The 23,658-nt window shown below is 38.1% G+C and overlaps 1 protein-coding gene across 5 annotated transcripts in view; it reads right to left on the reverse strand.

The window, feature by feature from the left end:
* Window positions 1-23,658, reverse strand: part of STXBP4 (syntaxin binding protein 4) — a 167,827-nt gene that overhangs the window by 135,188 nt on the left and 8,981 nt on the right. For 2 of the 5 annotated variants that reach the window (XR_003904414.1, XM_029927363.1), the window contains exons 2-7: window positions 21,516-21,592; window positions 20,667-20,791; window positions 16,362-16,494; window positions 6,161-6,267; window positions 5,756-5,975; window positions 4,693-4,771 (exon numbers count right to left, since the gene is read on the reverse strand). Coding sequence is in view for 4 of the 5 variants with exons in the window: in XM_029927363.1 (XP_029783223.1) it covers window positions 4,693-4,771; window positions 5,756-5,975; window positions 6,161-6,267; window positions 16,362-16,494; window positions 20,667-20,713 (586 nt within the window). In the remaining variant the exon portion in view is untranslated. Of the gene's footprint in view, window positions 1-4,692; window positions 4,772-5,755; window positions 5,976-6,160; window positions 6,268-11,668; window positions 11,781-16,361; window positions 16,495-20,666; window positions 20,792-21,515; window positions 21,593-23,658 lie in introns of those variants that run through there. The other 3 variants (XM_029927364.1, XM_029927365.1, XM_029927366.1) reach the window with 3 other exon arrangements.

Genomic DNA, 23,658 nt, shown 5'->3' on the forward strand with positions numbered 1-23,658 from the left:
TCCAGAGCGGCTGCACCAGTTTACATTGCCACCAACAGTGTAAGAGGGTGCCCATCTCTCCACACCCTCTCCAACAACTGTAGTCTTTTGCTTTGTTCATTTTAGCCACTCTGACTGGTGTGAGGTGGTATCTCAGTGTGGTTTTGATTTGTGTTTCCCTGATGATGAGTGATGTTGAGCATCGTTTTATGTGTCTGTAAGCCATTTGGATGTCCTCTTTGGAGAAGTGTTCAGACCAATAATCTTAATTCTGGGAGCGAATTACTCAGTTCAAGGGTAAATGTGTGGAAGAGCTGGGGGATGGGAGGGAGAGAAAGCATACAAAGTACCCGACACACTAAGGCCCTCATTATTACCTACATTTTCCTACCTCTAAGGATAAAAATTTGCTATGTGTAGTAGTGGAAACAACTAGATCAGCTCCTATTTGTGCTTACTTTTAGCTAGGCAGTGCATTAAGTGCTTCATGTAGATAAGCTCATCAAGATTTACTATAACCACAATGGCAGACATGTTATTATTCCCATGGAAAAGATGAAGAGATCAAGGCCCAAAAAGGTAAAGAAACTAGCCTATGATCACAGAGCTAATAGGTGACCCTGTCAGGTTTCTAGTCTCTTGTGACTCCCGGAGCCATTCTTCTTTTTTTTTTTTTTTTTTTTTAGGTTTTGTTGTTTTTGTTAGTTTAGAGTGTGAAAGAGAGAGCGGCGAGCGTGACTGGGGGAGGGGCAGAGAGCGAGAGAGGAAGAGAGAATCCCAAGCAGGCCCCATGGTGTCAGTGCAGCTCAGTCTCACGAACCATGAGATCATCACCTGAGCTGAAATCAAGAGTCAGCCACTCAACTGACTGAGCCACCCTGGGCCCCCAAAGCCATTATTCATAAATGTTCTCAGTATCTTTTATCAAGTTTTCTCATCTGTAAAATAGAATAAAAGAGTCCACCTTACAGGAATTGTAAAGGTAAAATAAAAAATCACAGGAAAATACTATGAGCACTATAGAATATTGTTAATATTAACAAAGAAACATATTTAAACAGGAGATTTAATGTAAAATTGCACTAACCCCTCCCATCATTTAACAATACGCAATCATGGTTTAACAAAATCTCACTTTCTTTCAGACGACCGTCTCCTAACCCTGTACCTCTGAGTCAAAACCTTAGGAGGATCTGTGCATAAGTCTGGCAAGTCTTGGTAATTCAGAATAGCTTGACCTGAAAAGCCTCAGGGACAGACAGCGTTTCCCATTTGCCGGTGACATCTCTCAATTCCGGCCTCAAGCTCTTGATTTGCTCCTCTCTAGGGAAGTGAGGATTTTCAAAGGATGGCTTATTATTCTCTTGGATCTTCTCTTCTATTCCTCTTTTTAGAAGAAGAAAGAGAATGTTTAAGAGGACAAGATCAAAACCATTTGGTTTATACCGTGAACGCTCTATGGATATTTTTGCCTTTCACTATATTGTTTTAGTTATAAAACCTTAGTGTGGGAGGATTATGGTTTCCCATTACAGTAGTTGAAGTAATGATATTTCTCCATGCAATCATTCTTTACTAATTCTTTTAAGGAATGTCTTTAGTATGCTTTCAGCCCATTATAAGACCGTGTTTGTTACCTTACGGCAATAGTAAATGGCTGTGGGTTCTGAAATAAATTTATATAATAGATTATGTGTTAAAAACATATTTGCCAATTATGTATATTTTTTAAATTCTAACCAGTTTTACACTTTGGAATAATTTCGAGAGGGGAACAGAGGTAGATTTGTCTCAATTAAGTTTAATTTTTGTTGAAGTTAACATTAAAACTTGTTTACATGTTTTGAATAAATACCAGCTGGCCAAAGGAGTGTAGATGTGACAGTTAAAGGTCTAATTTGGGAACAATCTATAATTAAGTGCTTATAAGGGACAAGTCACAACATGGATGTTACCTAGAGATAATTTAGAGTTGATTTTGGTCCCCCCCCCCCAACAGAAACTTCTGGTCTATGACATTTATGTAAAAATAAAAATCTAATTCTACCCTAGAAAACTGTTGTTTTAATTGCATTTTAATATTTACTTCTCATACAGCTTACTCACTCAAATGAATTTTTATTTTTCTATTACAAAATATGGTATTGTCTACTTTAGTCACTGATGTAAATTTACTTCACTTTATTCATTGCTCTGGGATCCCTCTGCTCTAATCAGATCTGCCTCCTAGGGCCATCTGACATCCGGCCCCTCCTTAGCCCTTTACTATAGCCCATGGTACTTCCTTCACATAGGATGATCTCCTTCATCCACCAAGTGATGTTTACCATTCTTTCAGGATCTGGATGATGTCTGATTTTTGCTAAGAAATTTCTGCATATGTTGTGACAAATTATTATGTACTAGTTTTGGGGGCGAGAGGAGGGTGCAGAATTGAATTAAAGGATGGGAGCTTTTGCTTCTGCTCTAAAAACATGCCCTGGAATATTATCTGAGCTACCCCCTAGTCTGTGGGTTCTGTAATATTAATAACAGCAAAATTTACTGAGCATATACTATGTACCAATTACAGCACTAAATGCCTGATGTGCGTGATTTCACACATGAGTATCGACTCATAAAGACCTAGGAGGCGGCTATTTCAAAGTTACACCGCTGATAACTTAGGAGCAAAGATATGAACCTCTACACTGACATGTTTGCATTCAGAGCCTGTGCCTTCCCTACGCCACACTCAGACCACTTTCCTCAGTCCCCTTTCTTCATGTCTTTACACTGTGACAAGACAGTATGTTCCTCTGAGCAGGAAGACCACTCACATCCTGCTCTAGTTAACAAAGAATACCGCAAACAGTAGTTATTCAATAAAATAGACACATACGTATATATGTTCTAATCTGAATAATGAAGTTTTTTTTTAACTCTGTGTTTTATTTCACAATAGACTGTTAAATAGCTCATGGAAAATATCCTAATTCATTCATAATTCCTATTGAACTATGTTTTCTACATATGACATACTCAGTAAATGCTTCCTGAATTATAAAAAGACTAAGAGAGGCATTGAGTAGTTCAATTACTTTATTTATTTATTTATTTATTTATTTATTTATTTTTTGTGATGTTTATTTTATTTTTGAGAGAGAAAGAGACAGTGTGAGTGGGGAAGGCAAGAGAGAGAGGGAGACACAGAATCTGAAGCAGGCTCCAAGCTCTGAGCTGTCAGCACAGAGCCTGACGCGGGGCTCGAACCCACGAACCGTGAGATCATGACCTGAGCCAAAGTTGGACCCTTAACCGACTGAGTCACCCAGGTGCCTCTCAATTACTTTCAAAATTAAAAGCATGCTATATAAATGTATCCTCACCATCATTTGTTTTTTACGTTTATCTTTTTTTTTCTCACATGAGAAAAAAACAATACACCCAGAGACTGGAAATTAATTATGTTAAGGGGATGATACTAAAAATGTTTCTAAGAGTCAACAAATTCCACTCAGTAAAAGGGCATATCATTTATGGCTAAAGACTGTGACTGACCCACTGGTAAACATGGCTCCAAACCAGAGGAAACCACTGTGGAATGCACTATAAATGCCTGTTAAGTGTGGTGCCTATGTGCTGTGGGCTGAATGTCTCCCCATATTCATATGTTGAAATCCTAACCCTCAAAGATGAAGGTATAGGAGATGGGGCCTTAGGTCACGGGGGGGCGGAGTCATGGATGGGATGGGTGTTTTTATAAAGGAGATCCCACAGGTCTTCTGGCCCCTCCACCACAGGAGGACATAATGGAAAGGCTTTTACCAGGCCCTGCCAACACCGTGACCCTGGACTTCCAGCCCCGGGAACTGTTAGAAATAAAGGTCTGTTGTTTATAAGCCGCCCGTCTGTGGTAGTTTGTTACAGCAGCCCAAGTGGACTATGATACTATGTAATTTATACCAACTTGTCCCTACTTTGCAATTCTGATCCAGATTAAAAATTAAAGTATACAGGCAACAATTTGCATTATAATTTAAATATATGTAATTAACTTTTCCTTTCTATACGCATGTTTTTTTTATTTTTGTGGTACTTAATTTTTGGAGATAATTTAAAGGGAAGTCTTTTTTCTTGATATCTGAGCCACTAATAGATACTTTACAGTTTGATAAAAATTCTTTTTTTTATGGGTAGGTTACACAATTAGTACTGTATTGTTTTGAAAAGTCAGTAAATCATTTCATGGTAATTATAAGTAATAATATTCAATTCATAATACTGATGTTCTTTCTAACTTACATCTATAATAATCTCTTCTTAAAAAAACATACTTCTTTTCTTAAGCTATGCTCCAATCTATAAAAGGTCTTAAAGGTGCATTTAATAAACCTCACCAGTATTTCACTAAAAGGACAACGTAGCCTAGTCTTGATTTAAAGACGAATTTACATTATTTGGTTTCAACAGTCCACTGATTATTACAGCCTCACAGACACTGTTATGATAATGTATCTTAAAATTTCAACTCTTTGTTAAGGAAGATTTCTAATAAAAGTCATAATCTAACAAGGGCCACTGCACAATACATTCATTTTGCTCTTTATTCATTGAAGGAGAAAAGGCATAATGCACCCTTCTTTAAAGTCTATTAAGTCACATTCTGTACTCCTCATTGAGAAAGAGTAATTGAAAGAAATAACAGTAAAGAGGAATTAAAGGTGCATTTACCTGTATTAGACATATCCGTAAGGCTGTTTTCTGAAGAAGTAATTGGAGTCTGTTCTGTTTTCTTGTATCCAGTTTTTATCTATGAAAGAAAAGGAAGAATATAAAATGTCATTTTCTAAAGTAGGTCAAAGACCAGACTACAAGTTCATGTTAACATAAAAAGAATGGTTTATGAGATTAAAGCTGTGGTCCAAAAATATGAAATCCCTAAAATTTTGGTATATTTATCTTCAAAAAAGCATTTCAGAATCGAAGGTAACAACTACTTTTAGCTCTATCCTGTCCAAGAACAACAAAATATAAGGCCATGTACCTTATCTTTGGAAAGGTATTATAACCCTAAATAAAAAAGTATCAGAGGCTGACAGATGATCTTACACTCTGAATCTTATTAGCAGGTACTTGGAACTGAAATTACCTTTGACGGACTTTATCTATTGACTGAAGGCCTCCCTGAGTTTCCTATTTTGTTCTATAGCTAACATGGATTTTAACACTGTATGCTCTGTTTGTTTTAACATCGATTTGTTAGGGCACTGTGGCAATTAGTAACTGTCAATTTTGATGTAGAAACTCCCCCTTCTGTGTGGTTCTACTGGGGTGAGCTAGGTTTCAGCATTCACACGTGAGGGAACCACATCTACCTACACTGGGTAATCAGGACTAGTCTCACTGAGAAGGAGAAAAAGCTAAGGAACAAAAAGGAAGACTGCCAGTGTTCGGTCAAGCAGAAAATAGGAATAATAATAAACCATATTAAAGACTTTCTGAAAATAAATATCACATGCCTAACACAGTTTTGAGTGCTTTCTAATCATATCTTTGCAAGACTGTCCCTGATCATAACTTTCTGGACAAAAGACACACTGACTTGAAAAATTGTATTATTGACATGGCACAGCATAAAATTCTTAAACAGAAATAAAGAAGAGCTCTTTCAGGTAAATACCAAAATGTTAACAAAGTGCATTGCCAAACTTATAATTCTATATGTACATAACAAACATAAAAATATAGAGAGGATTTACAGGGTACATAAATACTCAGAGAGATGTAAGATTACCTGATTTCTCTTAAAAGAAGATAAAATGTGATCTGTAGTTTGGGGAGTAGATGGCGTCTTTGGAATTAGTATTTCAGGGGGAGAAGGAAGAAGGCTAAATGTTGGAGCTTGTGGTCCATGCTCTCCTGAAGTTTGTAAAAGGGATGTACAAGATGGATTTTCCAGATGACTGCCATCCGATTTTTGTCTTATGAACGCTATCTCCCAAGCAGATTCTGACCTAGCATTAAAAAGAAGTAACTTTATGGCTATGTGATGGGTATGGTACAATAGAATTTTAAGATAATGTTTCAAATATTATAAAAGTATCCTATTTTAAGGTCTAAACTATTCAAATCTCTTAAATTACTATTTTTGAGAAGACATGCTAAAAACCTCATTCAATTTTATGGATAGGATAGTTACCTCAACTTGGCTCTGGTAATTATGCTTTTTGCTTCCTCAAAGGATACACCAATCATGGATTCCCTGTTTATTGAGACAAGTTGATCTCCTGGCTTCAAACGTCCATCCTAACAAAAAGAGTAATACATATATAAAGAAACTAATACTGATGGCTTAAACAAAAAAAAAAAAGCCAAACTAACTGATGCAACTAAACCAAAGAAAAATTTTAGTGAACAGTCTCTTTTTTTTTTAAATGTTTTATTTATTTTTGATACAGAGAGAGACAGAGCATGAGAGGGGGAGGGGCAGAGAGAGAAGGAGACACAGAACCGGAAGCAGGCTCCAGGCTCTGAGCTGGCTGTCAGCACAGAGCCTGACTTGGGGCTCGAACCCACGAACGTGAGATCTGACCTGAGCCGAAGTCGGAGGCTTAACCGACTGAGCCACCCAGGCGCCCCATGAACAGTCTCTTTAAAAAAGAGTGGAAAAAAACATATTAGACAAAGAAGCTCAATAGCAAAAAGTTTTGACTAAAGCCTGGTTTGCCTACATGTGGATGGAATGGAATGGTCTGTGCATACGCAGGCTAAATTCGCACACTAAGGAGTCCTGAAGACATACAAGAATATATGTATTTCTAGATGAAGACATAGCCTGGCACACCAGGAGAAGATCTGTTTTAAAAGCTTGGTACTATGCATGAGACAGATACAGCTCTGATTCTGTGATAAAGTAAGTGAAATAATTCTAGAATATTTCAGAGTACAAGACCCATTCACTTTAGTTCCTGAGCATTTCTGCATCTTTCATCCCACCAAATTGGTAAGATTCATTCCACAGTAAGATTTAAATTTTTTTTCTTTAATGTTTATTTAGTTTTGAGAGTGAGAGACAGAGCATGAGTAGGGGAGGGGCAGAGACAGAGAGAGGGAAATACAGAATCCCAAACAGGCTTCAGGCTCTGAGCTGTCAGCACAGAGCCCGATGAGGGCCTCAAACCCATGAACTGTGAGATAATGATGCTTAGCCAACTGAGCCACCCAGGTGCCCCTCCCCAGTAAGAATTTTAAAAATTGAGTCAAGGATCCTTATTAAGTTGATCCTACCCATATTTCAGCTCTTCACTGGATCTGTGGTAACTCCTGTGCCACAGGTCTAACTGGCTGTACACACGGCTTTACTCATGTCCCACGAATGATGACCACTTCTAACCGGCTGCCTTGCATTGTCTGCTGAGACCCAGCTCTGGCTATAACTAGCCTAACTGGAAAAGACAGAGCCTACTGATTACAAGATTTAATGGATTTGTTGGGCAAGTTTCTCTCTTTACCTGTCTTTTTCCTTAATTCAAACTGGAAAAGAAGAATAAGCTCTCTTCATTTTCAGCTCCTAAGACATGTTGTAATCATCATTCTCAAAGACAGAAAGTAATACTTTTGTAATGAGGGAAGAAGCTTATATTGTTAAAAAAGCTAGATTTTCACCCGAATGGCATTTAAGTAAGTTCCACAAATTCAAGGAAATAGCTCCCTTCAAAGTCTCATCTAAGATATATTCCTTGGATAACTGATCTTGGATCTGAACTTCATTATTTATAATAATGATAACTGATGGCTAGTTCACTACTAAATAACAATAGCTATTTTTATTATTTTAAAGATACTTAGTGGGGCATCTGGGGGGCTCAGTTAGTTGAGCATCTGACTTTGGCTTGGGTCATGATCTCCCAGTATGTAAGTTTAAGCCCCATATCGGGCTCTGGGCCGACAGCTCAGAACCTGGAGCCTGCTTCAGATTCTGTGTTTCCCTCTCTTTCCGTTCCTCCCTTGCTCACACTCTGTCTCTCTTTCTCAGAAAAAAAAACATTAAAAAAAATTTAAAAAGATAAAAGATACTTGGTGCTACCTCTTACACTGAATACTAAGTACGTAGGAAAAATAAATAAAAAATTTGTCAAAAAATTTTCTGGACATGTTATTTCAAATACTATGTAAAAGACACTATAACCTAAATGCATGACTTGACAACTCTTCTAAATTCTGAACATTATTCAAAAAATTAAACCGAAAAAAGAAATTTGATTTTAAAATCCATAAAATTTGAAATTTTTGACTTTATAAATATAACTAGCAAAGTCAGAGAACACAACACAAGTGCTATATTGACAAGTCATTTCCCCCCTCTTCTATTGACAAATGTATGAGGAGTAAAACACAATAGTAACGCTGGAAAAGATGAAGCAAAGCACCTAACGGAAGGATCCTATGGAGTCAGGAAAATGAAAAGAGCTTTTTAAATAAGCTTTTAGAAACAGTTCTGTAGTTGCCTGGGCCCAAACCTTACTACAGAGTTTGGTTTCATATGCATTTAAATCTACTCTATCCAGACATACGTAGACATTTATGTACATTAGCCTGTAATTTAATTTGCTAAATTTTCATTTTAGGACACATATCTACTCAGCGTTAAGATGAAATAGTAACAAACAAGAAAAACAACCCTTCTGCCATAGACAAAAAGATGAGAATAATGAGGGAGAGTAAATAAAATTCTAGCGTGCTATTTCCAGGAGGAAGTGGAGAATATGATCAGGGAACAGACACAGAACGTGAGTGATACCTAAAATCTTCTACTTCTTAAGTCTAAGTAACTCTAAGTGAACTCTAAGCAGATTCATAGGTGTTCATTCTATTTTTATGCTCCATTTATATGTCAAATGTCACATCATAAAAAAGAAAAGAAATTCTCCATCCTCCCCAAATAAAAAAGAGCTCCTAACATCTGCCCCAACAATGTGTTTAACGATCTGAATTACATTCTGATTCTATATTCCAACACTGATATTGGAAGTAAGGGTGAAATACAGAAATATTTAATCTGATTTTAAAATAAATTAATAAATAAGTGAAATTAAATAAATGTCATTATTAAATCCAGCTCTAGACCATTTGGAGTCCACAAAATAGCTCTTTATTGGAATCAGTTTAATAAGGTAGACTACAACAAGAAATTGATCGCTATACTACTATTGACTTGTATCACAAAGCCTGGCAACAGTTTAAGGAGAGAAAAGGGGAAAATGAAGAAAGCCCTGTTTCACTGGAGCGAAGCTTTAGGACACTAACAAGGAGGGGCGCATGGGTGGCTCAGTTGGTTAAGCATCCTACTTCAGCTCAGGTTCATGGGTTCAAGCCCAATGTTGGGCTCTGTGCTGACAGCTCAGAGCCTGGAGCCTGCTTCGGATTCTGTCTCCTTCTTTCTCTGCCCCTTCCCTGCTTGTGCTCTGTCTCTGTCTCTCTCTCAAAAATAAATAAACATTAAAAAAAATTAAAGGACACCAACTAGGGGGAAGAAAAAGGACTTTTTAGAATCAGGGTGAAAGACAGTACATACTATCAGATGGCAATTCTTCCATTTGGGCAGCGGCTGCCAGACACAGTGGACAGAAGAGGAAAGAGCGTGAGGTTTGGCAGACACAGAGACCTGACTTGCTAATTTGAGCTCTACAACTTGCTAGCTAGATGTTCATGAACAATTAGAGAGAGAGACAGGAAGAAAGAGAGTGAGAGAGGGCAAGGGGTTGGTTGGGGCACAAGAGTTCATCCACAAGAAACATAGACCTGAATTCAAAATGGTACGAGGGAGCTCCTGTATCCACGTCTTAGATAGACTGCAGCTGGCTGTCAGCGTTGCAGAGAAAAAGGCTACCGAAAACAGGTAGGCAGGGGCGCCTGGGCAGCTCAGTCTGTTAAGTGTCTGCTTTCAGCTCAGGTCATGATCTCATGGTTCGTGAGCTGAAGACCTGCATTGGGCTCTCTGCTGTCAGCACAGGGGCTGCTTCAGATCCTCTGTCCCCCTCTCCTTCTGTCCCTCCCGTTAGTGTGCTCACACATTCTCTCTCAAAAACAAACAAACATTAAAAAAAAAAGGCAATAGGGCTTCAGCTGACCCACTATCTTCCACATTTCCCTCTCAGACCGTACAGTATTAGAGTACAGAAGAAAAAGCTCTCATGAACACAATTTAATGTATCTTATATTAAAGCATACTCAGGTACTGAGGTAGCATTTTCCAGCAGGACAAGAGTTAGAGAAGGGCGGAAGAATAATGCCTTCTAACTGTGGCTTTTGGTGTGTATATATTTTTTTCCTTTCTAAAAAGTATTTACAGCGGTGTTTTTTTTTTCTTCTTTGCCTCCTAGAATAAGGTCTTAGCTGATCATGTGAATTTCTGAACCTGTTTAAAAGTCAGAACCTGCAAACTAAAACACAGCTATTTCTGTAAAAGTCTGGCATTCAAACCCAGTGAATCTTGCCCCAGTTGGATTAACGTATATGTGAAGATACTAACTTCGGGGACGTGCTAGGCCTCTTCCACACTGTCTGGGTTCTGACTCAGCAGTTCCTGAGCAACTGCACAAGGCGCCAGGCAAAACGCCAACCACTGTCACATGCCCACCTTCAGGGTCTGCGTCCTTTTGCAATGACATTTACAAAGATGTTGAAAGTAATAACATATCCCTGGCCATTTAAACGCTTCTGTTAAGAATTACCAGCACTGTTCATTTATAATGACCATTATACAGTTTTCTAAATAACCTGTTACCATGTTATCAGAAGCCTGACTCTGATTTAACTAACTCATGGTTCCTAAATACTAAGGAATGCTCCTGCAAGACTTCCGGTTCTTTTCCCATGACTTTCAGAAACTGTCATCTTCTTTTACTGCCAGTTATTAATGTGAATGTAGGCAAGTTGCCTAATCTCTATGAGATTCCATTTTCTTAGCTGTAAAGTGGAGATAAATACCTATCACACAAGGCTGCTATTAGTAATTAAGTAATATACATGAAATTCTAGCACATCGTAGGTGTTAAAGGTGAGTTGAATCAGAATTCCATGCCTGCTGTAATTTTCACGTTGATAGCAAATTTAATCCTGTTACTTCTCAAATTAAGAACTTTTAATGGCCGCCCACGGTAGGAAAAGCTGAAACTCCTTAAATCTCAGACCCAGCACAACAGACCACCTACAATCTACTGTCTCCAGCCTTACCATCCACTTTCCTCCTCAGCATATAAATTCTTCATTCTAGTCTCGGAAAATGTTCTTCACACCACCTACCCCACCACTTCTCCACCTGATGAACTGGCACTTAAACTTCACCGCCAAGTACAAACATTTGCTCTGGGGTAAATTTGCCCCAGTTGCCAGGAATTGCTTCATTGTTCCTTTCTCTCCAAAAGCACTTTCACTTATCTCAGTAATTACACTTAATTTGTACTGTTCCTATTTGTCTACATAGCTTTTTCTCTCCCATTAGTGCACATTAATCCAGCAACTTCCAAACTAGTAGCCCTGATTTTTTTCAGTTGGCCAGAACCATGTCCTTTTCCTGGTTGTTTTCCCCAGCCAGGTACAGAATAAGCCCACAATAAATTAATCAGGGCCAGAAAACAGTCTAAGGAACTTAAAGTGGCCCAGACAGTAATAATAATAGCAAAGGAGAAAAGAGAGTGGCTTGTACAGTGAACCCTCTTGGGCTGCTACTTCTTTAGCTCCCATCGATGGGACTGGTTTCTTGACACTGTGTCGTCCAGAGGCGTTGGTCCGAGTTCCACAGTTAGGCTCAGCAGAATCTGAAAACAAAGTTCCTCTAAAAGATAAATATGTCCTATTTCGATCCTCCGTGAACAATGACTAACCATTAGTATCTAAATCTGTGTGATCGCTATCTTCACAACTACAAAATTTGACTAAAAAAAAAAAGGCCTAAATTTATCAAATTTAAGATGGCATTGACTGTAAGAGGACCACTATTTTACATAGCACTAAGAGAAGAAAATGCTGCCATTACACTATGAAATTGATTGTAAGACTCATCTCATAGAGCTTGTATGTATCTGCCTTAATGTAGGTCTTAGAATCAGTGAAATGAAATATGAAATGTAGTATCAGGTTGGAAGAAAAGCTTTTGACCACTGCCTGCTTTCCTTACACTATTAGCAGAAAAATAAAGAAAAAAAAAAAAACATGTGAAAACTTCAAAAAAAGTCTGTGTCCAGAATATAACACAAAGGACAAGGGAAGAGGGGGTCTTGGTAAGGAGCCAGATGGTGGCAGGGGCATGGGGAACAGGCAGATTAGGAATTCTCAGAAACATGACAAAATGACTTCAGGATCATTCATTCATAAATATTAATGGACCAATTAGTATGTGCCAGGCATCCCACTGGGGACAAGGATATTATTGTGGATAAAATAAGACAGAATCCTTCCACCTAAGAAACACACTGTCTTAGGGTTCAGACAGAGCTGATAAAACAAGTACAGATATGGATATGTTTACAAACTGAGATAGGTGATATAAAGGAAACAGGATCTCGGAGAATATAGAGGAAACAGACCCGGCCTAAACCGGTCTAAATCGGAGCGCACAGAGAACACATTCCTTAGGAATCAGTCTTTGAATAGATATGTGGAAGTCATGGAGGCAGCAGCCTGGGTGTGTTCCGAGTCAGAGGGTACAGCCAGCATATGAAAAAGAACTTCTAGGAACTGAAAAAATACCACTCTGGAAGCATAAAGATGGAAAGTGTAGGGCAGAGAAGGATAGGGAAGAAGTCACATTATACAGGCAACTGAATATTAGCAAGATAGGCTGGGGAGGAAGCAGGCAGGGTGCATAAGAGCAGACAAAGCTATTGTGAGACCTGATTAAAAGCTGTGTGACAGTGGTGGCAATCAAGAAGACTGATGGTGTTTAGAGAGTAAAAAAGTCAACAGCATGTGCTGATAAAACTGAGTATGAATGTTCAGGGAGAGGAAGTAGTTAGGATGTTGTTAGGTTTTCTAAGTTTGTACAATTGGAAGGTGTCATTCACCAAGTTTGGGAACAGAGGAAGAAGCTCTCTTTGGGAAGAGATGGGCAGATGAGGGTGTGGTGTGAACATCATGAGTCTTGCTTCAAATGCAGTGAGTTTGAGATGCCTTAAGGGGATCAGAGTGGAAATGCTCTCCAAGCAATTGGATATGTGAGTATGAAGCTCAAAGGAGTATCACAGCCAGAAAAAGGTCTAAGATTGAACACTAAGGACTCCAGACTGATATGCAACTGGCTAGTGGGGTGAAAAGGGCCTTGGACTTCTCATATTTCCTTAACTAAGTACCTAGTACATCTATTCTCATCCTATAGGCTGTCTCTAACACTTTGAGCTGGGAGAATCTTCCCTTCTATTGCAACTAAAAGAACTATCAAGATGCCCCAAGTTTGAATATGTTTTTCAAAGAAACAAAGTATTTTGGTTACTGAACCAGTACTGTATTTTGTATTTGCCAGTAGAAAATATTTGTGCATGTGTAAGGAGTGAGGGTGGAGTTCAGGCAGCTAATCATGATTAATTAAAGAAGATTTCTTCTGAGTTTCAATATCCCTGTAGCATATGAAGTTTGGGAATATAAATGTAATATAATCCATCTATAAGCTTGGGGACTACCTATATTGTAGTTCTAAACAACAGAATATTATAATTAGAGCAAGTGAAAGCAGTCATATGTATTTAAAAATATTAAGTTGCTCAGTTTAGCAACTTAATAAGGATAATCTTATGAGCCTATGTTCCCTATTGTATGGATACATCTATTATGCATAACTTTTGCACAAATTAGAAATTTATTAACATGCCTAACAGCATTTAGAACACAGTAGATGCTATTATTAATAAAAAACATTTAAAAGTAAAATTGCATTGGGGCACTTGGGTGGCTCAGTCGTTAAGTGTCTGACTTTGGCTCAGGTCCTGATCTCGCGGTCTGGGAGTTGGAGCCCTACATTGGACTCTGTGCTGACAGCTCAGAGCCTGGAGCCTGCTTTAGATTCTGTGTCTCCCTCTCTCTCTGCCCCTCCCCCACTCACACTCTGTCTCTGTCTCTCTCTCTCTCTCTCTCTCACTCAAAAGAATAAACATCAAAAGAATAAAATAAAATTGCATCAATTTGTATTTGCAGAATAAATATGCATGTGCCCTCCATCTCAAGGAAGTACACAAAAATAAGTGTAAGCATTGCAAGCATACTTAGTCCTATCTGTCTCCACCTTTCTCTGTTTTGGCTGTTTTCTTCCTTTGTACTTGACCAGATATTGTCCAGGAACATTAATAACTCTGGGCTGCTCTCTAGTGGTAAATATAGAATATAGTCCATTAAATGACTACTCTTTGATAGCCTTCCAAACAATGAAATTCTAAGAAAAGCCAACAAGAGAAAGTATGTAATTTCTCAGTCTGCTACCACTGATAGCAGATGAAGTGTCACTCAGCAGGCTATCAATTTATTATTTTTAATTACAAATATGTTTCATGGGAATAAAAAAGCACAAACTGATGCTTATCAGAACAGCAAATTTTTATCACTTGTTAGATACCATGGTCTATTACTGCATTGTATGAAGTGTGGTCTAAGAAATAACTTGGCTACAGTGAACACACACACACACACACACACACACACACACACAAACATGTCCCTCAACTAAAGTAGTCATCAACATCTCAATCCTTATAAGACTAATTTCACTTTTCGTTTGAATTTGTTAAACTTTAGTATTTATGTATACTTTTATTTGGTTAATTTAAATTCAATATCTAAAAGTCTATATTATTACTATATATCCTAAATTTATTCTATAACACTTACAACATGGTGTTTCCTATTATCTCAACAAGCTTGAAACAATTGAAATCATTCCTATTATTTTGGAAGTTATTGGTGAAACTAATTTTTTTCCTAACAAGTGAAAAAAAAAAATCCAGTTGCCTAGATAAACTGCTTGCTAAACAAGTGTTTGGGATGAGGGTGGAGGTAAGGATAGGACAATTTATTGAACCAAAACAACTAAAAGAACAATATGAATAAGCTTAATGTTAAAAGGATCCTTTCTCGTGCTCTATAGCTAGATGTTAATACAATCGTTTTATTAAATTCTTTATATCCTATATCTCTCTGAAAAGGACTGGAGGCAGTTTTCAACTAAAGACGGAAAAATCACATTAGTAAAACAGAAATGGGAAATAAAATTCAGGAGAAATGAAAATGGAAATATAGTAACTAGTTTGTTAACTAAGTTGCTGATATTATACTTCAAATTTGGATCTGAGCTTCCTAGCATCCAGAGCAAAAAGAAAATCATGATTTATATATTTCTTATAACCAAGAGGGGAGTAAGGCTATTTCGTTAAAAAAAAAAAAAAAAAGATATTTTCTGGCCTTATGTCTAAATCTAATTTCTCAAATGGGCAACTAATGAGTAATATAATTAACAAACTCAAGAGGAACTATTGCAAATTCAGAAATGAGCAGATTTTATACGCTGAGTTTGTATATTTTGCATTGAGGGGAGGCTAAATGAGTGTAGTTCCAATTTCAGTGATCTGACTTACTCTAAACTCAGAGCAGTGGAGAGAGAATGTGTCTTCAAATACAATTTCTCACAACCAGAAATTGGATAAGTGTTATGTAGCACATAATTAAAAATATATAACCTTTAGTTAAGAGTCTGAAATCTGGGGGCACGTGGGTTGCTCAGACAGTTAAGTGTCTGATTTCAGCTCAGGTCATGATCTCACCATTTGTGAATTGGAGCCCCATGTTGGGCTCTGTGCTGACAGCTCAGAGCCTGGAGCCTGCTTCAGATTCAATGTCTCCCTTCTCTCTCTGTCCCTTCCCCGCTCGCACTCTGTCTCTCTCTCTCTCTCTCTTTCAAAAATAAATAAACATTGGGGTGCCGGGGTTGCTCAGTCAGTTGAGCATCTGGCTTCGGCTCAGGTCATGATCTCACAGTTCATGGGTTCGAGCCCCACATCGGGCTCTGTGCTGACAGCTAGTTCAGAGCCTGGAGCCTGCTTCAGATTCTGTGTCTCCTTCTCTCTCTGACCCTCCCCTGCTCACGCTCTCTCTCTCAAAAATAAATAAAAAACATTAAAAAAAATTTTTTTAAGTCTGAAATCTGTTATTTTCTGATTTATTTCACATTTACTTCTAATTAATTTGTTAGGTTAAAAATCCTTTAAAGGCCTATCCTCCAGTTCTTATAAGATTTTTCACTGATAGTCACTGTGGACATTCAATTAATACTAAAAATTTACTGATACAGTAGGAAAACAAACCTCACCACTAGTGGTTTTGGTTTTTTTGGTAAAGTGTTATTTTTATTTTAATTTTACCTTATAACAGTCTCCTCCAGGAATGATTTCCTGAATATATACCAAGGGACCTTCATTCCGGTTAATTCCTCCAAGGATCTTCAGACCAAGGCCTGTTTCCTTGGTAACTGTAATCATCTGAAAGGCAGGGTCCCTAAGATAAAGTAAATTAACACTCACAGGTTAGCCTAGAGATCTATACCACTTTTTCTTCAAACTACTTGTTAAATCAAATTCTTAGATCTAGGTAACCCCAAATACTCAGTACATTTAGAAAAGTATGATGATAGAAAACAAATGAATTCTGTTATCTGTATTATTTATTTTTTCTTTTTTTTTTTAATTTTTTAATGTTTTTTTAAATTTCTTTTTGAGAGACAGAGAGCGACAGTGCGAGCAGGGGAGGGTCAGAGAGAAGGAGACACAGAATCCGAAGCAGGCTCCAGGCTCTGAGTTGTCAGCACAGAGCTCGACACGGGGCTCAAACCCACAAACTGTGAGATCATGACCTGAGCCGAAGCCAGACGCCCGACCGACTGAGCCACCCAGGCACCCCTATTTATTTTTTCTATAAAAACAATCAAATCATAGAAGAAATTACAGCAATAATGCTTGTTTCTCCATGTAGAATGAAGAAAAAGCCCATCAACATATAATTTAAATAAATTTAAAGATTTAGTAAAGGTAATTGAACAGATTTACCTGTAGCTGGCTTCTTAGACTACACAGAGGGATCAATCCCAAAATTAAAGGTTTTATTGAGTTAGGTGAGTGACTTTTTGAAAGATATGTTTGTGGCCATTTAAAGCAAACTAAATATGACCTCCATTTGAATCACAAAAAGAAAAGTTATATATTCAATTTCAGAAGAGTATTTTCTGATGGAAAGCACATGCTCATTCATAAAAGAAGGAGGGGCACCTGGGTGGCTTAGTCAGTTGGGCGTCCAACTTTAGCTCAGGTCATGATCTTGCAGTTCATGAGTTTGAGGCCCCGCATCAAGCCCTGGGCTGACAACTTGGAGCCTGGAGCCTGCTTCAGATTCTGTGTCTCCCTGTCTCTCTGCCCCTACTCTGCTCTCACTGTCCCGCTCTCTCTCTCCCTCTCTCAAAAATAAATACATATTTTAAAAAATGTGTTTAAAAGAAAAGAAGGAAATGTCAAAAGAATTTTACAAAAGGTATACCCTCAAATTGTGTTTCTGAACATTCCAGTCAGAGTGGAGACTCATACTGGTCAAAGAGGGCTTGAACACAGTTTGAAATAAGGCTTAGGGCTTCCTGTTTACATGTGATGTACTGGGGTTGTACTAAGCAATATACATATATTATGCCATTCAACTTGGTATTCATACAACTCCTAAGATTATTACCCTCATTTTTTCTAAATGCACCAAAATCTGGGAAGGTGAACTTGGTGGGCTAAGGTTAGAAAGCTGGAGAACAGCAATGAAACCTAGTATGTATTAATCCAGAGACAAAATGTAGTATAAGATATGCTTCAGGTAGTATTAAAGCCAGTGATAAATACTGGCGCTATCTTCACACATATCAAAAAACTGAAACTGGTATTTAAAAAGTTGCTTTAAGGGGCGCCTGGGTGGCTCAGTCGGTTATGCGTCCGGCTTCAGCTCAGGTCATGATCTCATGGTTAGTGGGTTCGAGCCCCGCGTCGGGCTCTGTGCGGACAGCTCAGAGCCTGGAGCCTGCTTCGGATTCTGTGTCTCCCTCTCTCTCTGACCCTCCCCTACTCGCTCTGTCTGTCTATCTCTCTCTTAAAAATAAATAAAACATTAAAAAAAAGTTGCCTCATATCTTACATATGATTATAGCTTTTAGAAAAAGCTTTCTTAGCTTCTGCCACAGAAATTCTAATTGTATCTTTAAGAAATCATGTATTCAAAAGTTAAATAATAAAAAAGACAGAATGAAAAAAATGAAAATACAAAATAAAACCCCACAAAAACCTTATGAGCCTCCCTGCTTTTGAATAGTTTGCTCTCTACACAGGACACTGTTCAGGGTCCCATTATACGGAATTAAGCTCTGGTGTTGGCTGGCCCCTCTGGTTACTAGGGCAACGGTCAATTAGCTAGAAAAAGAGGCAGGAAGGACTCGGTCCGCAATGCTTCATACAGATTTCAGAAGCTCAGCCCACTCTCGATGGAATGTTAGGTTGTAAGAGCATAAAGGAATGAAGCTTAGAAATGAGAGAGAGGAGGGGGAGAGGGAATTAAGGTACCTCATTAGGTACCTCCTGTAACCTCTTAAACCCTCCAAGTGCAAATTTCCTTCAATGGGGACACACATAATCTCCACCATATATTATTGCTTCAGCAAAAGATCCTTCTTTTTCTAATGGTCAGCAGAACTTCTATATTTCATACAGCATTTACCTGCCAGGACCTTATGTGAAAACTCCCTTATGTTAGGAATTTATATTATTTCCTTTTTTTGTTTTGTTTTGTTTTAGCTATTAGAAATAGTTCTGCTGCTCCACTTTAATCACAGAGAATTACAAGTTAAAACTAGGCAGAGATACTGCTACTCACCTATCAGATCAACATACAACCTAAACCTTTGACAATCTACTCCGAGGACATGGCTGTGGAAAAAGAGGTACTTTTGTACATTGTTGATGGGAATGCAAAATGGCATAACTCCTAATGAGGGAAATCTGGTAAACTCTAAATTTACCCTCTGATCTAGAAATCCCACATCTAGGAATCTATCCCAAAGATACTCTGGCAAAAAATACAAAATGACGGGTATACTAGGTTATTTATTTTGGCAAAATCTGTAATCTTCAAAAACTGCAAATAATGGATGTCTATCAATAAGGTGCTGGCTGAATAAACTATGTTACATTGACAGGACAGAATACTACACAGTTACAGAAGGTACAAGGAAGACATTTATAGACTGATATGAAGTGATCCCAGAATGTAATTTTAGGTTTAAAAAAAAAAAGGCAAGATCAAAGAGTGTATATATAACATGCTACCTTTTTGTCAAGAATATTCTGGCAAGTGGAATCTGGGAGGTGGAGCCTGGATGCTGGGGTCATCTTGCCTCAGTTATATTATTCTTTCCCAGGGGCTTGATTTTGCCTTAAGTAGTTGGACAAAACTCTGTGCTGTTACATAAAATAAAACTGTTCAGTACCAGAGCATAAAGCTCTGTGCATGGAATTCTTTGCATACCACACAGATGAGCCTGGCTTGTGACCCCTGGAGACTGGAGCTTTCCAGTGCTCTCAGGAGGTGGTGTCAATGAAAGACATCCTGAGTTTAACCAGCCTGACACCCTTCTCTAGGGAAGACATGTGAACCTGAGCTGAAGGGCTAATGTGCACATGTTTACTATGAATAATAGCTTTAAGGAAAAAAATGACTATATAGATAGATACATACATACATACATACACATACATATATGTATATATAACATGTGTATATATTTATATGTATATTATTTGCTTATCCAAAAAGCACTGAAAACGAGCCCAAAATAAAAATGGTTATCTATAGGAAGAAAGAGGGCACAGAGCGAATGAAGGACAAGAACAACTTGTTCCGTGTGTGTTACAGGCTTGCAAAATGACCACAAGTTCTTCCCATCACTGTCTGTATGCCCACTGGAATGTGACTTTACTGTTCCTTCCATTAAAAAGTAAAGTCTGTCTATACCCCTTGAATTTGGACTTGGCAATCTGAACTGCTTCAGCCAACGATACACCAGCAAGTGTAAGGGAAACGACATCTGAAGAACACTCGGGCTTGTTGCTGGGAACCATTCCTCCACCGTGTGAAAAAGCCCGAGCTGAGCTCCTGGAGAATGAGACCAGGAGAATGAGAGAGAGAGAGAGAGAGAGAGAGTCATCCAGACTTTGCTGATGAGGCCCCAGAAATGTGAATGAGGCCATCCTACACTATCCGGTACATACCAGAACAACCGCCCAGCCAACCCACCAAATTATGAGAAAAAATAAATGCTTGTTGTTTCAAGGCACTTTTGGTGGCTTGTTACTCAGCAAAAGTTAATCTTGCATTATGTTATTTTTATACTTAAATCATAAAATAACTTAGATACTCAAAAAATCAGATCAAATTTTTTAAAAAGCAATTTCTATGAAGAATTATAAAAAAGAATGCAGGATCTATTCCATACATTGGTTTACATTGGAAGGTGATTATTGATCAACTTTCTTAATTACTGCTACCTTAGACCAGCTGGTTCTATAAAATTTTCAACCAAAAGTTCATTAATATTCTGCATATTTCAAACTATGTAGCTCAAAACATATTAAATTTAATTTAAAAATTACTTTTCAAGTAGACTGGATGATACCACAGCAGATGTATTTTTATTCATGATTTTACCACAGGAGCCTTGGATTTAACCACTGTGTAAATGAAGATCTTGATGAGGAGTCTAGAAATTCTTCTTTTCCTAAGAATGGAGAAATAGAAAACAAATTTTCATGACTAAAGAGTAGTCAAATTCGATTTCAATTTTGCATAAAAACATTACATACACTTGCTATGTAAATGATATGCATCTATATAGATGTGTTAGAGGTATTTTATATACTTTGGACCATGATACTTCTAGTCATTGTTGATAATATCTAGGGAATATAAAGACAGTTCTCCAGATAGATAAACAGATAGGTAGATATAGCTATAGGGCTACATCGACATCATTATCTGTATCTATTTAAAATTGGCATTTTCTGGCAGAGGTGAAGAATACAGTTAAGCTTTAGGTGACTATTACAGCTTCCACTGTTAATACACTTAAAAATCACATGCTAATAAGAGACTGACAAATATCTCTTATAAGCACAAGGCTAGAAAGCCTTTTTTTAATGTTTACTTATTATTTTTGAGAGGCAGAGAGAGAGAGAGCACGCACAAACAGGGGAGGGGCAGAGAGAGAGGGGAAGACACAGAGTTGGAAGCAGGCTCCAGGCTCTGAGCTGTCAGCACAGAGTCTGATGTGGGCTTGAACCCACGAACCATGAGGTTATGACCTGAGCTGAAGTCGGACACTCAACCGACTGAGCCACCCAGATGCCCCAAGTATAAGCCAGGCTAGAAAGTTTATAGTCAGAATAACTGTAAGATAATTATACAATACAGTGTTGAAAAAAACAGAAATTCCTATGTCTTACCAGCTATCTTGAGGGACTTCTTGCAGATCCTATATTACTCTGATTCATATTACTCCACAAGCTCCTTAAATACTTTCCTGTGAAAAGAAAAAAAAAATATATATATATATGTGATTTTAATGTCTCATGTGGCTCCACTGTGAAAATAAAAAAGAATGGTGCAGTTTCATTTAATTAAAAAAACTTGTATTTGAACAGAGGTTTACCATTTCCGCATAAGAAATATGGATAAAGAACAGAAACTTAAAAGACATTGATTTAGCACAACTCCTATTAAAGAAATGAATAGCTAGATTCAGAAATTGTGTGCTTTCCCCACACAAATGAGAAATAGTAGTTGTTTTTCTAGTTAGTATTCACGCTTCAAAGCCTAGAGTGTGGACCTTGACATCAGATAGACCTAGATTACAATCTGACCTTCTAGGCTTCTCCAAGCCTTAGTTTCTTCATAGGTACATACAGTAACTACCTTGACTGTAGTGATGGTTCTACAAATGAATACACATGTCAAAACTTACCAAATTCTCTCAATAAAAAAATGTACTGTTTGTCATAAATCAATTACATCTTAAAAGAGCTAAATTTTTTATTCTTTTAATGTTTAATTATTTTTGAGAGAGAGAACGAGAGACAGAATGAGGGTGGGGGAGGAGCAGAGAGAGGGAGACACAGGAATCTGAAACAGGCCCCAAGCTCTGAGCTGTCAGCACATAGCCTGACACAGGGCTCGAACCCACAAACCATGGGATCATGACCTGAGTTGAACTAAGCCAACTAAGCCACCCAGGTGCCCCAATAAAGCTAAATTTTTTTTTAAAATCTGATTTTAATTTAAAGTTGCCAGAGGGGAAGGGGCTTGTGGGGGGGGGCGGGTAGTAGAGATGGGCAAAATAGGTAAAAGGGAGTGGGAGATACAGGCTTCCAGTTATGCAATGAGTAAGCCACAGGGATGTAAAGTCCAGCAGACAGAATATAGCCAATGACATCACACTAGCGTTGTATGACGGAGGGCAGCTACACGTGTGAACATAGCATAACGCACAGCTACGGAGTCACTATGTTGTATGCTGAGACTGATGAAAAACATTGTGTGTCAACCATCCTTCATTAAAATTTTTTTAAAATAAAATTCCCTAAAAACAAAAAGAAAAAAGGAGACACTTGACCTTGGCATGTATCTTTCTTCCCTTCAGAGAGCCCAATTTATAAGTGTATAAACTCACAATGTACATGAATAAATGGGAGAAAGCCATCAGAAGAAATGTTCAACCAATTTCTGGAAGACAAAAAAATAGACAGTGAGGTGATAATGGATAAAGGAGGGCAGAAGAAGCTGATGATTAGGGCAAGGCTTCTTACACAGTTTTGAGTTTGGGCATGCACAGAGAAATCGGGAATATGTGTACGGAGGTGTGGCATGCTACAGCTCTGAGGAGCTGAGGGGAAGTCAGTAACTCAGCACACCAGGAACTGATTCAGAGCAAATTTCTGGCCTGGAAATAGCTGGACAGAAATGCAGGAGGAACCTATCTTGCAGAATCCCAGGTAGGCTGAGGACTCGGAGACCCAAAGTTCTAGGGAGAGCAAAACTGAGGCAGAGAACTGAAATCAAGGGGATTATCCCAGTCCTTCTCTCACCACTGCATGAGGAAGAAATCACAGATTCTGCTGTAAAGAATTTGAATAGACCCTGAAGAAAGAGCCAAACACCTTCTGGGAACCTAACACAGTGTTGTTCCACTGGCCTGGGTGTTAAAATCCTGTTCCAACTTTCACAGTCCCTGTGGTAGCAAGCAACAGGACCAGGGGAAAGATGATCAAAAGCAGCAGAGAAACGAGCCAGAGTGGGTAAGAACCCCATCTAGTGGTGATTTGTCTTAACTGGACTCAGGGTCCCCAGAAGATGAAACATACCTAGGTCTAATGGCTATGTCATTGTTAAATTATACAACGTATTTCATATTATGTCATACTTAACAAGGCATTTAAAAATATTTATATTCTAAAGTATCAAAATGAAATTTAAGAATTTGAATTATTTTATTCACTTAACATGCCTGACAGTGTCCTAAGTGTTGGAGGTGAGATTAAATAAGCAGTCTGTCCCAGGAGACAAATAAACAGGCACCCAGAGGTGCTAAGT

Source organism: Suricata suricatta, chromosome 17 (assembly GCF_006229205.1).
Source record: "Suricata suricatta isolate VVHF042 chromosome 17, meerkat_22Aug2017_6uvM2_HiC, whole genome shotgun sequence".
NCBI classification, from domain to species: domain Eukaryota; kingdom Metazoa; phylum Chordata; class Mammalia; order Carnivora; family Herpestidae; genus Suricata; species Suricata suricatta.